At 39.2% G+C, this 15898-nt stretch overlaps 1 protein-coding gene across 2 annotated transcripts in view; it reads right to left on the bottom strand.

Annotated features, from left to right (window-relative positions):
- TRIO (trio Rho guanine nucleotide exchange factor) overlaps nucleotides 1–15898 on the bottom strand; it is a 240855-nt gene that overhangs the window by 95930 nt on the left and 129027 nt on the right. For both annotated transcript variants that reach the window (XM_061996023.1, XM_061996024.1), the window contains exons 16-21: nucleotides 10866–10985; nucleotides 9657–9848; nucleotides 8312–8461; nucleotides 6738–6852; nucleotides 3081–3196; nucleotides 898–1020 (exon numbers count right to left, since the gene is read on the bottom strand). In XM_061996023.1, coding sequence (XP_061852007.1) covers nucleotides 898–1020; nucleotides 3081–3196; nucleotides 6738–6852; nucleotides 8312–8461; nucleotides 9657–9848; nucleotides 10866–10985 — 816 coding nt within the window. The remainder of the gene's footprint in view (nucleotides 1–897; nucleotides 1021–3080; nucleotides 3197–6737; nucleotides 6853–8311; nucleotides 8462–9656; nucleotides 9849–10865; nucleotides 10986–15898) is intronic.

The raw sequence follows: 15898 nt of genomic DNA, 5'->3' as shown, positions 1-15898 counted from the left end.
GGTGCTCTGCCTGCTGGAAAGGATCCAGCAGAACAAAGGCTGGAGCAAAACTCTGAAGAAAGAAAATATGGGTTTGAAAGCAAAAAACCATTCTCTGTTCTCTCTGGACCCTCTTTTCTCTTCTCCTTTCCCACATGTCCTGTGAGCAACTCCATCTCCAAGATTCTTCTATGGTAGTCCTTCAGAGAAATGAGCACTTGCTTATTTCTTGGGTTCTATTATTTCTATTATATATGGAGAGGTGGAAAGAGGTGACAGTTTGAAGGACTGACAAAACAGAGACAGACAAAGGCATGTAAGCTCAGGTACTTCAGCTGTGCACCAGTTGCCTGTCTTTCACATGGGAAAACTGGTAAGCCTCACAAGCAACAGCTGCATCCCTGTGTAGGCCTCCAGAGACACAGAATAACACAATGCTGCCATGGCTCAAAAAGTTACAGCAGAATCACAGAACAGGTCAATAAAATCAGTAACCTAACCAGTAAGGCCTTATTTTTTCTACTGCCTTCTACTTAGATCTCAGATGAATAATAAAATGTCTTGTTGTATTTTATATCATAAATGAACACGCAGTAATCCAGAGACATAGTGATATAGAAGTGACAAATCAAAAGCCCTGTGCGGTTTGTAGGCTTTAACAAAACATTTTTAAGCTATCTGACTACGATTCTGTAATGAGAAATCAACAGCACATAGGGCTGATGCAGCTCCAGTAACAGTGATTATATTCTGATTAGCTTTTGATTTACTCTGTTCCCACCAGAAATACAGAGAGAAAACCACTGCGTGTCAACAAATCTCAATGGACACATTCTTGGGGTCTTTTTGGGAGGGAAGGGGGAACTTGGGTGGTTTTGGTTTTTAAAACTCTTACATCATTTTATTTATGTTTTCTACCTTTGCTGTGATCTGAAATTCTTCATGTTCTTTTAACAGCTCTTGAGTGTGCTGGATACTGGAGCCAGTGGAAGTATGTGTAGATAAATAAAACTCTCCATTGTCATGAATCCATTCCAGAGCCTAAATAAAGCAATCATGAAGGAAATGTAAGAAAGAAGGCAACACACTTTTGCAAATATAAACCACCTATAGTCAGTATTTCACAAACACAGTTTGGCCACAGGTAAATTTTACTCTCTGTCACTTGTGGCAATCACCTAATACCTCTACAGTAACAAACAGTTTGCAACGATTTAAGCTCATCAAGCCTGTGATTGAAGAACTTTATTTTTTTTCCACTTAGTATCTTTTTGCCTCTTGGTACAAAACCAAAAGTGAGTAGAAAGCCTTCAAAATTCACCACTGAATGTGGCTGCTAGGATGCCATTTACCGAGTCACACACTAGGGCAAACGCAAGTCTGATGGGATGGGCCTGTACATTTCAAGCATTGCTGATAGAAACACACCAACTCTTGAATTATTGTCAAGAAAAGGGATATTTCAGCCAACTCCTTATATGATACTCCCTGTCATTCTAATGCCAATCTTTGCAAGTGAAGACTGATTTGGACAAGCTACACGGCTACTGCTGATGTAACAAACAACATTTCTTTTGATACTTCTCGCTTTCAACTTTTTAACCTCTACCTTTGTATGGTGGATTTCTTACACAATGCTGGACTGAACAATAAAAAGCTGCCCTTCCCAACATGTTGCCCTCTCATAACTTTCTGGCAGCTCTCTCAGTCACAATAGGACAGAAAATTCATCTCAGTGTTAGTTACTACAGTTTAGAACTGCTCTCATTTCAAGTGAAGATCAGGATTTTATGTTGGAGACACATATCTCTGTAGAGACACCGGAGCAATCAATTTAGTGATCAGGCGAGCCCTTAATTCTGGAACGATTTAGTCTACCATTGGCCTCAAAAACAACTATGGTATCTGCTCCCATTGCAGGGCATCAAGTTCTGAAAGCACAAAGAATGGGTTGTTCCAACATTCAAATAATTATCTAAATGAAGACAGCAACACTTCCACTTTTTGGTCTAATCAGTGTAGAGTCCATATATGGTTTGTTTTGCTTTGTGATGACTGAACTAGTGATTGCTGAAAAATGGGACTTACAATTAAAATGCTGACAGATATTTATCCCCAGAGTCTGACTGTTAGTCAGTAATCTCTATATAAAAGCAAGTAGGTCACGTGCTTGGCAGAGGTTGGAGCAAAGGTTATTCAACAGTGGGGCAGGGGACAGAAAAGGAGGGGTGTTGCTGTTTTGAAGAGGTACTGATGTTTAACTTCACACCAAGAAGGCTTATCTTGCCTAACTTTGTGAAGGCATGAAAGACAGACTTTTGAAATCTTCCAAGAGACCAAACCAGACTACTATCATTTAAGCTACTGTCCATATTGGCTGTAAGAAAGAAATTAAAAATATATTGTTTGAGGCCTTTAAAGTAGCTCTAGCTATATTTCACATTATGGGCGTTGTGACCTTTTCTGTAGAACAGGAACAGATAGCTTCCTTTCTTTGTCCTATATCCAGTTTAAAAAAAAAAGGTAAAAAACACTGCAGATCACTCCAGTTACTAATTCTGCCTTGAAACCCCTTACTGATTTTTATAGTGTGTGTGTTTCAGTTAGTGAAAAAGATTTGTGTGTGTGTGAGAGATAATTACTTAATAGTTCTTTCCAGACTGATAAATTCGACCATGCAAGAAACCATGAAACCAAGTATATACAGAACTGCAAAACTGAAGTCATTTAGTGGTTATTGTTTAATGAGGTATCCAACTTGTCAGTTTCCTACAACTGCCAATCAACTTAATTAGATGTTTATTTCCTCCCAACAACTGAGAAAAATGTTGCTGTCTGCTATTTCCTGGTCAAATTAGGTGTGCATATAAAAGTTAACAAGCGTAACAATTTGTCAAACACAAGCTTGCAGAAATAAATGCACTAGCACCAGATCAAGCTGACAAAAGCAAAACACTATCTTTACATTACAGTAGGAAAGATACCCTGCCTCAGTGGATTTAGTTGTTCTGTATTAATGGAAAAGCAAATAATTTGTGGGACGAGTCAGTGTATGGCAAACTTCAATCACACTGAAGAGGATTTTAAAATCAAACCCTCACCTGCTTGGCACTTCTTTCAAACACCACATACTGCTGGCATTGATCGAGGCGTCTTTTCCGCATGGTCCAATAATGCAGCACACGGTTCTCCCTCTGGAAGAGTTCATTCAATATATCTGAAGAAATGAAAATGGTTTCAACAGAGGTTAAGACAACTAGTTTTGAAATACCCCATTGAAATCAGCTGAATAAAGTGCTTCATAGAGTAGAATGTACAATACACTTGCTGTTTCAGTTACTTTTTGCTTTGCTCTTTTTCCTGGTATTTATAAAACACGGCGTTCCTTTTTCATTATTATTTACAGCTACATCAGTTAAAGAAACCAGATGCAATTAAAATTTACTGCTGACACCTTTTTTCTCTTTAATATATACAGGGATTGACATTGCTTTTAATGGAATTGAAAATATAGTGTGATAAAGATGGTTCTTGGTAGGATTACCTCAGAAAAAACGAACATGCACAAGTAATCACAACATGCTTAACATTTCATAGTAAATCACTATTAAGGAATAACTCTTCTGAATATCCCAATCTTTTATAAAACAATTGATTTAATATATATGGGTGAATACATAACTGTCAGTCACTACAAGAAGTAATGCAAAATAAGCAGATATTAAATGTACAGGAACCCAAGTAATAAAAAATGTTTCAATTACTAAGTCTGTAATTCCCCTTCAAATAAAAATAATAAAATCAAAACTAACAGCTGTATAATTGAGCACACTGACTTGTTCAAATATGAGTGTTCATTGAGCCTCGAGAGAATTTCCAGGTAACCAAATAATTAACTCCACAATTTCTTACTCTGTTCCTGAGTATTAGAAACTGTCTGACATTGAGAAGTTGGATCTGAATTCTACTGTTAACCTGCAATTCCACATGTCTTGCTTATAAATTCTTCCTGGATAGCAAAGATCTGCTTACAATACACAAAAGTTTTGATTCAAACTCTGTTTCTTTAATATTTTGGGGTTTTTTTCTTCAAAGAAATCCAGGCATCTTCTTGTGAAATTCACTTTACCCACTGCTTCTTCCAGAGCAGGAGCCCTATAAGACTTTGTAGCTACTGAAAATCCAGATAGCAAGCTGAAATACATAGAAACAAGAATACCCAATGCCTCGGCCAGGTGATTTTGTTAGAAGTGCACAGACACAGAGGTCTACCAGAGCAGAAGAGACTAGAAAAACACTCATTCTTCACAATAACACTTTGTGTTACTACTTGCACCCACGTATGACTGTTTTCCATAGTTATGAACATAGACAATCAGGTGCTAGGCCTCTTAAAGCATTTCCGTGTCCCACTGTGCAGGTTCCATCATGTCCTACATCCCAAAAGCTAACAACTCTAACAAACACTTTGACAGAGAAGCTCAAATCAAGGAAGCCTGAAGGGAAAAGCATTTCTCTCTATCTGTGATCTGAGAACAATTACAACCACTTGTCACAGCCTCCCTGAGGATTCTGAAACCTGTCTGCATCACTGCCAGCATCCTTCTGCTTGGAAGCACCTTAGTCCCACTTGCCACAGAGGGCTGAGATCACCCAGAACTTGCTTTTTCTTGGTATCTGGTCCCTGTGGCCAAGGTTTTTTGTTCCTGCTGGTCAGGCTACCCTCAAATATGTCTCAACTCATCCGTCCCTTAGCCAAGGCATAAGCTGATCTACCATGAGTCTCATCTGCTTTCACAGTTTTCTTTCTGCCTTAAACCATCACCCAAATGCTTGCTCAGAATATATAACAGAATTTGGAGGGGAGGGGGGAAGGGGGAGATACAATTATCACTGTGCAATGCAATACACCCCACTGAACACACCGTATAAAAGAGACATCTTGATAATGACGCAAACAAAATAGTTCCGACAAAGAGCAAGCAAGGTGAATTTAGCTAATTGGAACAGCATTTGTGCTGTCAGGACATGATACAGATGGCAAGACAGTGAGAGATATTTGGCTAGGCATTGTTAGTGTTACTGCCATTAACTCCTTGGACTGATAAGAGAAAAAAATATCCTTTAAAATATTCAAAGGAATTTACAGAACATGAATATTTAATACTAGGTCTGGATGAGCAGCTCTATCTCAAGCCTTCTGAACTATAATCCCTGTGTTTTTCTTTGATTCCAATTATTTTTTAGGATTGTTTCCTAAATTTTCATCTTATTTTCTAGGCTCAGAGAACTTTCAGCTGTTTCCTTTGAATCCTGCACCCTCTAGCAACCTATCTAAAAATACAAGGACCGCTAGAAAACTTTCTATACTATGTTCAGTTGCGGCTTATAGAGCAGAGACACAGGTAATGAAGAATCACACAAAATTAGCAGCAGGAACAAAGATTTCTGTCCATTTCTGAGTTTACAGAAATCATCATCAATCGAATCCACCTGCCACAACACAGTTTCAGGCCACAACTCCTTCCTAAAACTCAGCTTTGGCATGGTGTCTTATACAGTATTTGGATACTCCTAACTGCAGCTGAAGGAGATTACTTACACTGGTATGAATGGACAGAAGGACACCTCTCAGTTCAGCACCACTGTGATTTCTGTCTCCCGTGAAGTATTTGCTTAGCTAAACTCTACCTAGATTAAGACATGGCTTTTTTAGGTATCATAATCTGGAGCTGCAAGTAAGGATCAAGTATGCCACTGAATTAGGCTTTTGAAAAATGTTCAGCAGTTCTGCAGAGACTCAAGGCTTACTCAAGTTTTTAAAGTGTTCATTTATATACTATAGACTAGTCACAGTCACACAGTTTTAAGTATATAACTGAGTATGAGTGGGTAATGATCCAGAAGAACAAGAGGGACAGAGAACTTCTGGAGAGAATCCAGCGCAGGGCCACCAAGATGATCAGAGGTATCGAACATCTTTCATATGAGGAAAGGCTGTGGGAACTGGGGCTGTTTAGTCTGGAGAAGAGGAGACTGAGGGGAGATCTTATTAACATTTATAAATATCTAAAGGGTGGGTGTCAGGAGGTTGGGACATCCCTTTTTTCTATAGTAGCTAGCAACAGGACAAGGGGTGATGGGATGAAGCTGGAACACATCTGCTTACCTCACCCATCAGTTATACACACCCTATTAATTTCTGTACTTTTGTACAGAATTAATCCTAGCAAAAGCCAAGCCCCATGTAAAAGTTCTTTCCTGCCTCACCTCAGCTACTACCTATCTACTCATCTAATTTAAACATCATGTCAATTATACTGTATTGCATGAAGCTCCTTAATACTGATTCAATTATATGAAAGGCCTCAGGGAATCATCCAAAGGACTATCTTGTATGACATTGGTACTCCCAAGGAACTCACAGAACGCACCAGGCTAACAGACTGAGTAAGCTTACAAGTGATCAGCTCCCATTTGGCTTCAGACCAAACATTATCACATGGAAGTTTACTACCTCATTTTCTCTAAGCGCCATATTTCAGTCTCAAATGGAAATAAGATTAAGTATAAGCAGGAGATAAATAAATGATAAGTAACTTTATCTGAGTGTAAGAAAATTTGACAACTGTCAGTTCCTTCAAAGTTTGTGTGCTATTTTAATTATTTCCTGTTAAGACTGATAGAACCCTTTCCACTGAGGCACCAGGGCACACGATGATCACATTCTTTGGAGAAAAAAAGAACAAAATCCTTACTCTTGACTTGTTGTTCAGGTGCTTTGATGTGTGTCACCATCCCTGGCATGTTTACACTGTTCCTGTGCAGGTATTTCAGGAAGACGTCAGCATTCCTCCGAGCCAGTGTGCAAGCCTAGAGAGTCAATGGTAATATTTTATTTGAAGATGCACAAATATACATCCAAAAAGGTACGAAGGACCTTTCTCACCACATTTTTGAGCATCTTCCACTCTCTCCTATTTTAGAAGCATTGCTTGTTAAATCCTTCTACAATTAAGCCAATCCAATCACTAAAATAATTTTCCCAATGAATTGCAATTAATCCATCCTTATCCAGCAGGAAAAAGATAATGAAACCCCAAACAAAATGCTATTCCTTTTTCACTGAAGATCTTGAAAAATGACTGCCAGCTTTCAGCATGACTCAGAGCTTACAGATAAGTTTGGTTTGTGCACGTGCCATGTGTCACTTGTAGTTATTTATTGCGTAAACAGAATGCACAAGCTTATGTACTCACCTGGATATTCCAACACATCCACCAGTATTTTAAACAAAAAGTAAATGCTCTGCTGAAGTGAAACCAGAAATTCTGAAGTATTAAATGCCCTTAAATTATTAAGACAAGGCCTAGAGTGCTTTCAATCCTTGCTGCTGTATTGCCAACACTCAGCTCAGCTGCTGCCTTCATCTTAATGTACACCAAGCACTGCATATGGGCTGCCGTATTTTTAATGAGGAGACCATGAAATGCTACTTTAAAAGGTCAGATAAAGGTAGCACAGTTCAATCCAATGACAAAGACACTAAGTCATTTCTCATACTACTTTAAAACAAAGATTGGTAGCTCTCATGCCAGCTGCAGAGGATCTATTTAACAGAGGACTCACAGCTACACTAACATGTTTTTTGCATTTTCTCATCTGTGCACTGAGAACAAAAAGGCTTTAAATAAGAATAAGTTTTAAACTCTTAGTCTTTCAAGGTGATGCTGGAAAAAGGCTTTTGTTACACAGTTAATCACATTGCTTTGCAAAACCTATTACACATTTATTCAGTATGACCAACAACCTTCTTCAGTAGGACATTAGCTGGAACAAAACTCTTTCATTTCTCTGCAGACCAACACACAAGTCCAACTACTCCCAGATGCTTGTGTAGCAATTTCCTCCTTCCATACTCTGCTGTAATCCAAATACATCTCAGAGCTGCTCTGATGCACAGGCAGAAATGGCACTATGAGACTGTCACTTCTCTTCCAAAGCACCAGTCTTCAAGCACTCTTTAGAATGACAGTTGCTCAATGCAGTTATTCCCAATTCCTTTTCAGTCACAGTGGGAGATCTGACATCTATTGAAGTTCAACAGGAAATACATTTCTAAAACTGGCTACAGTTTTATGCATTTGGCACTGCTCTCCTAACCACTCTCAGAAGCAGTTTATGTCCCACTTTGCACATCTTTGCAGCTTGGATTTGTACCTGTACAATGGGCATTACAGCTTTCCACATACATTTCAGCACTGTAACAATAAGTGTTACTACCTACACATTTTCCAAGACACAGAAGACAATAAAAATTGGCAAACTTCACCTTTAGAAAAGCTTCTTTCTGTTCCAGGTGTTTGCTTATCATGGGGGTAACGTGATCTGTTTCAGAGTTGGGACCCAGTTTATCTGCTCCCCCACACCAGTCTTCTTCTCGCTTATATTCTTGCTCCAGGCTTTCCAGCACGCTGCATACCTATCAGGAAAACAGAACCCAACTCAAATGTCATTCAACTTAAAAAAAACAATAAATAAGAATTCAAGCCAAATAAAAAAAAAAGCCCCAGAATACTAATCTAACCCTTACATATACCTGAGCTTCTGACATGTTTTGACTGGGACTTTAGAGAAGGCAACAAACTTTGGCTAGAGGTTTGCAAACATTGGCTTGCTTCTGAGGAATTGCTCAGAAGGTTGTCCCTAAAGTTCCTCATCGTTGTCTACCTCTGTGACTGCATAGTTCAAGATGGGCTTAGTATGATTGCAGGGGAAGCAACCATGCCAGCCTTCCACCTAACTGTTCTGTGAACACACAGGATGAAGCTGATTTTACTCTGATTCCCATACAAACCCCCAAATTAGCTATCTAAAGTACTTCTGTTAAAACCTCTGTGCACCTCATTCACAGGTTAAGCAAAACTTAATGAAAACAACAGAAATCCAACCAAGCACTTGTAAAGCATGTTTCCATTCGAACATATTCTACAAGACTTTTCTCAATTAAAAATAAGAATCTGAAAAACATTTAATTGGAGAATGACAGAAGAGCCTGATGATTTCAGTCTTCACCAATAATCACTACAACTCCTTAATGCACCTTCTTTGAAGTTTACTAATTGAAGCAAGTGTAGCCAGACCAATTACACTGTAGTTCTCAGCAGGTAGTACAATTTGTCTGTTACTCATTTACTATAGTATGGGCTGGGTTGGAAGGGACCTTTAAAGATAATCTCCCTGCCATAGCCAGGAATGTCTTTCACTAAATCAGGTTGCTCAAAGCCCCATATAATTTGACTTGGATTACTTTCAGGGATGAGAACATCCACAACTTCTCAGTGTGTCTCATCAGCTTAATTGTAAACAATTTCTTCTTTACATCTGATCTAAATCTACCTTCTGACTTTAAAACCCTCGTCCCTTGTCCTGTCACTACAGGCCTTGATAAAAAGACTTTGCCTTGTAGCCTTTCAATATATAAAGCCATCTTACAACACATGGTTTCTCTTTCTAAGGTAGTTGCTAAGAGGATTTGCTTTCTGTATTTTTTGTATAGCTGCAGGTGTTATCAAACCAGTAAAATATAACCTAACCTTAGTCAATCCTTTTAGGTAATGCTGTTTTATGCCCCACAGAAGAAATAAGCATGACAGACAAATTTAGCATTTCTGTACCTGTTCAGAAGTTTTATAGAAGGCAACAGAGGCATTCACAAGCTTGAGACGGTCCTCCATCTTCAGCATCAGTTGTTGCCAGTGGGACGCAACCTTCTCTGCACACTCCCGGATCATGTCCATGTCATAGTGATTCGCCTGCAGCATTGCCTCTGCCTTCTGCTGAACTTGCAGGGCACTTTGATGTGTTTTCTGACAAAAGGTCAGAAATTAATGAGTTTAGTGAACCACTTGTTTTTGTTTAAGACCTCAAAGGCTTGCATTTCCACTGTATCAATGACACTTCAATACACACATCCATCACTCCAAAAATAACTAACATTAGCCTGTGTGTGGATTCACTACACAAATGCAAAAGGAAATAAATCCTTATTGTCAAATCAATGACTAGTAGTTTGTAAGCAATAGCCACTGTCTAGTATCAAGACACACATGGCGTATCTATGTTGCAATTGGCAACAATTACAAATTTCAGGTTGATTTTCTTTCCCTTCTTGGTGAGGAAAAGAGATGGAAGGGATATATCTTATTTTGGCTTGATTGCTATTACTACCCTCACAGCTTTACTGCAATCTTTTGCACATTAGTAGTGAGTAAATGAAGGTGCAGGCCTGCAGGCTGATACAAAAGACAACTCTCCATCCATTGCAAGTAGATTTTTAAATGTATTTTCTGCATAAATATATTCTTGCTGATATTCTAAAGCCTCTAACTACAGTGTTACTATATCTGAATACAGAATGACACAGAACAGTCAGAATTTAAGCTTTGTAGTCATAGCATCACAGCATCATAGAATGGTAGGGTTGGAAGGGACCTTTGGAGATCACCTAGTCCAACACCCTTGCAGAAGCAGGTCCACCTAGATCAGGTCACACAGGAATGTGTCCAGGCGGGTCTTGAAGACCTCCAAGCCTCCACACTCTCCCTGGGCAGCCTGTGCCAGGGCTCCCTCACTCTCACAGTAGAATAGTTTTTCCTTATGTTTAAATGGATCTTTCTGTGTCCCAGCTTTATCTCATTACCTCTTGTCCTGTTGCTAGATATCACTGAAAAAAGGGATGCCTTAACCTTTCCCTTTGTTAAATTGAGGAACTATCACTTTACAAAAGATGTAAAAACGTACTGAGAAAATGTGTTGACCTGGAATTGCAGACTCATTAACTGTACTACAGAACTTGGCTATGGTCACTGAAATGGTGCTTTTACCTCTATTGCATGTTGAAACTGCTCATGCTCCCTCTGTAACTGTTCTGCCTCCTGCAAAGAGCTAGCAGTGATAAGCCCAGCATTCAACATTGACTCTCCGTTTCGGATCCAGCCCAAAACCTGTAACAAAAAAGACAACCATGAAATATGCCATTCCATTGCCTGCCAGCAAGAAAAGCATCCCTGTTAGGGACAAAAACTATTTAGAGTCACAGGTAGTACTGGAATTGATTACTAAATAATTTATCGATTATATATTTACAGTTAATTAGACATTCAATAAACACAATTAATAACATTCACTATAATTTGACTTGGCTGACAACTCCTATCTCTTGGTCATGCTGACTACACAAACTACATGCTTGTGGTTTCAGTTTATACCCTGAAAAAGGTTGTGTTTCTGAAAACCATTTCTGTCATCTGGAAAACAGGAGTGAGTTACATGCAATACTAGCCTCAGAGTCAGTGTCAGTAACATAAATTGAGAGCATGCAGCTCAGTAAAAAAGTAAGCAAATAATTTGAACATTTGAGAAAAATGTGACCATTGAATGTCTTCCAATTGCTTGAAGGTCTTCAGTTTTCAGACTGTACCTGCTTTGACATGTCCACCGAAACCAGAAGAATACCCAGGTGAGAAGAAGCCTCTGGAGGCTACCCAGTCATTCCTTACAATCACATAACCTTAAGTCCCCTCCCAAAAGATCTGTGCCTTGGTCTTATTCAAGACTCCAATCCCACACTTTCACCAGATATTTTTTTATCACCATAAGTCTTTTTTTAATGTCTGTCATTCAAATCTCTCTCACTTGAATTTTGGCTATTTCATTTCTCTTGGCTACAACAGAAAGAAGGAAAAAACAAAAAGGAAAAAAAGAAAGACTTTTTCTGCCTCTTATCACCTTTGTTTTTCCCTCTCTTCTCTCCATTAAGAACATTACCTGATTCATTCCTCTAGATTCTTCTTTTCCTGATGACCACAGTCTATTCATGCCAAGTCAACTACATTATTTTCCCCACTGCCTTTTTACAAGCTCTCTGTAGTTGATAACCATGACTTTGGTCAAAATCTTTCAAATACCGAGTAAAGCTGGACATAATTCAGGTTATTCACTGTCATCTATAGAACTTTTCTATTGAACTGCTGCCCAGGCAGTAATTAACCCTGTGCTATATTTGTTTAGATGATTATTCACGCCAGTACATCATGTTCTGTATTTGTCACTAGATCCTTCCTGCAGCACAAATCTCCTACAGATCAAGATAATTTTTAACAGAAATCCAGGGTCTTCTGATGAACTCAAATGCTTTTTCCAGCTTCTTTTGTCTTTACCTTTAAACTTAAAAGCTTAATCTCTACTCTGGCACATAGATTTTCTGACTGAAAACATGAACTAGTATACAAACATAGATTTAATTTGTTAATGTTTTGAAATGTTTTCTAACTTGGTGAGTCTCCTCACTTTTATCATTGAGTTTTCCAGCAAGTTACTATTCACAGTAATGTAGTCACACGTGACATTCTCATTGTAAGCTAAGGGCAGATAGATTGAACTAAACTAATTTAAAAGTTTTTATAGAAGTTTTTTTACCCTCTACTCTGATGATTTATTATCTCATCAGGAAGAAACAAGATTTATCAACAGAAAACTATGCTTAATTAACCTACATCAGCCTTTTCTTCTCTTGTCACCACCATTCAGGCTTAATCATCTTGCTTCTATGTATTTCCTGGGAAATATGGTAAAGTAGCTGTCCTACAATCCTCCCTTAACTAATCCTTTCCCACCTCTGAGAAGTAGATGTTGAGTTCCAGGCCTCCAGAATCTCATCCAATTTCCAAAATTTGAGAGAAAAAAATTGCTAATGTCTATGTCATTATTTCAGGTAGTTTTCTAGGCATTCTTGGGTGAATTCCTTTGGGCTCAGTTGACTTGAAAATAATCAGTTTCAGCATCCCTTCTCTAACCTTTTCCTACCAATTGATTTGAAACCTTTAACCACTGGCAATAAATAAATATTAACTACCAAACCACAGTAACCTCAACTCAGTTAGTAAGTACTAAATCACAGTTAGCTCTTAACACTACATACTCTCATCTAGTGATTCACATTTGACATTACCAATAATGCTACTGTGCTATATTATGACTAAGTGAATCAGGTAGGGGTTGGAAGGAACCTTTAGAGATCATCTAGTTGACTCCCCCTGCAGAAGCAGGTTCAGCTAGATCAGGTCGCATAGAAACATGTCCAGGTGGGTCTTGAAGACCTCCAAGGAAGGAGACTCCACAACTCCTCTGGGCAGCCTAACAAGCTTTTTTTTTCTTCCCCAGTAGTATGCATTTGAATCTATATAAAACCAGCAAGTCTGTAGAAATGGGTTAGTCTGCAGTGTAGCCATAGGGTGTGACAGCATCTCCCAGACATGTAACTGGGTGCACATTCTGCTCTTCTCGGCGGAAAGCTCCGGGGTCAGTGGAGCCTTGTGAGGAGGGGGAAGATGGCTCTGGCCTTGGAACAACCTATCCTGCTGCCAGGAAACATTTTCAGATCACAGCATACAGCACATGAAAGGGAACAAGGGAGTTTCTAAGTTGCTAAGGTACCTGGGGTTTGTTAGTACTCAAGGGAGCAAGTCTGGGTAAGCCTTGGGAGCAAAAAGGGCAATTTCTGAGAGAAGCAGATGGGTCCAACAGACTGGAGACAGAAAACACACTTGGAGGGAAGAATATGTCTAAGAAGACATGGGTCAGAAGATATTTTAAAATCCTTTATTTCTGCTTTGTCTTACGAAAGCAGTTCTAAGCTCTCTCTACTTCAGAAAAGGATTCTTCCAGGTATAGTGTAACAAAACACATCTTCTTAGGGTTAAAACACATTTAGCCTTCTCCAGAGAATTCATGAGGAAGAATGTTTAAGTAGCACCAATTCAAAGCTCCTCTTGACTTGGCATCCCCCCATACACAGCAGAGACAGCTAGCACAGAACTTGCCGTTTCAAACACAGTGATTTGCCCTCCCGTTTGTTGCAGGTCAGGGTGCGAGTACAGAAGCTGGTGGAACTCCCAGGAGGGAAGTTGCCAGCAACACTTTCCCCTTCCCTCTGCTCTGACTCAAGGGGAAAAATCTAAGCACTACTAAATAGCAAGCCTGTTCTTCCTCTAGGGCTGCTGTCTGCCAGTGTTTGTTGGCACGCTCCCATCACCTCACTGTCTGGGTGGATCACACCCCCCCCATCTGTGCCCTCGCAGCGTTCAGCAGGCTAGAAAAGCATCAGTAGAGCCTCAGCAAAACTGTGGAAATAAATCAGAGTTTGGGACACCTGAAAGGGTCAAACGGGTAGTTCAACAGCTAAATGCTTGACCTAAGATTAGTTTCTTGGACTGGTTTTTGACTCTAACTCAACGTGATCATGAGATACACTCACTTTAGCCTGCTGTCCTAGCTACATCTTCATATCCATATGGCACCGTGGGTAGTGCCAGAATACTCTTCCTGAGTAGTATTTTGAAAGAATCAGAGCTCAAGCACTGGACTATGCTTGCAACAAGCTAAAAGATCTGTGTGTGGGAACACAAAGTAGCTCAAGGTACTCTTGATGGAACAAGCTTGTACTTGGTGCAAGTATCTGTACACTGTTGTACAGGTATGAATTCATCGGTACATATCCGAAAACATACACCATTATCAGAGCAGCAGACAATATTGCACTGAAAAGGGTTAAAGACAATGGGATTGTTTGTGGAGCTTGGTAGAGATTTTGACCCAGGTAGATGCTGTAGGTTAAGCAGAGCAAGACACTCATTGTACAAAGTGACTATGTAGGAGTGAATGCAGCAGTAAGTAATCCAGTAGCTGTATCTTAGATCATCCAAAACCCAAAAAAGTTTGTCTGGCAAACATGCAATGTCCCTGCTCTGTGTAACATGGTCCCATTTTCTTTTCCATGCTGTTTTTCCCACATAGAGCTGTACCTTCTTATTTCAGTGAGCACTCTCTTCTCCCTGTCTTCTGAGTTTTTCCTATGCTATAATCCTCCATCTGGTTTTGCCCTTTCTGCACCTATTACACATCAAGCTGACACACAAATTGTATGCAGGTTGTCTTTAAGCCTCTGTTTGTCTTCTGGCTCTTCTGTTTCCTCCCAGTCCTGAGGCTTCATCTACAGAACTTCAATGCCACAAAGCAGAACTGTTATGGTAGCTAAGGGAGAAGCAACGCTGGATGTTCTTCGCTTTCTCTGCTTATTTCACAAGAATTCACCAAGCTTCATGTTTCACTACCTAATACTGAAGAAACTCCTTGCAAGTATTTGAATAAAAAACTAAGCCAGGAGACAGTTTGCTAGTCTCTGTTACAAAAATTAGAGATGAACTCTCTGGAAAAATTCCTGTGGTGTTCCAGTTTAATCTTTTCACAGGACTACTAGATATGTATTTTTTATATGTAAAATATATATATATATGTATAAATACAATAGCAGTAAGGGCAATTTGGCCAAAAAAATACAAATGGAAGTCTTGTTAAAATCCTTGCTATGGAAACAGTACCCCATCTACATAATAAGTATGCTTACACCCAGCTGATCAACAATAAATCTGGCAGAAAATCACAGTAATTGAAGTAGTAAAACCACACGTTCACTGCTTCAGGCAACAAAATACAAACAAAATAGACTGACAAGGAGGTTTGCCCCACTATTTTACTCCTAGGTAAAGCACGTGCTGTGAGCTGGTGAGCTATGAAGTTTTTCTTAGTGCAGAGGAAACAGGAGAAGATCACACTCCACAATATTTAATGAAATCTAAAATAAGTCAGAGGTGGTTTTCTGAAAAGGCAACTGAAATAATGACATTAAGAGTTACTGGCCTCAAAGGATCCAAAAGAGGATCATAAGAAAAACTATGAGACAATATAATATCCAGATTTAGTTCCATTCAATTTTTAGGCCTTCAGGCTAGGAAAGTATTTTAGGTTAATCTCTACATGAAAACTGGGAAAAAGTTTGTAACACCTGAACATTCTGTCA

Source organism: Colius striatus, chromosome 4 (assembly GCF_028858725.1).
Source record: "Colius striatus isolate bColStr4 chromosome 4, bColStr4.1.hap1, whole genome shotgun sequence".
Classification (NCBI taxonomy): domain Eukaryota; kingdom Metazoa; phylum Chordata; class Aves; order Coliiformes; family Coliidae; genus Colius; species Colius striatus.
Note: the sequence above shows the minus strand (reverse complement) of the source record. Positions and strands in the feature narration are given on the sequence as shown.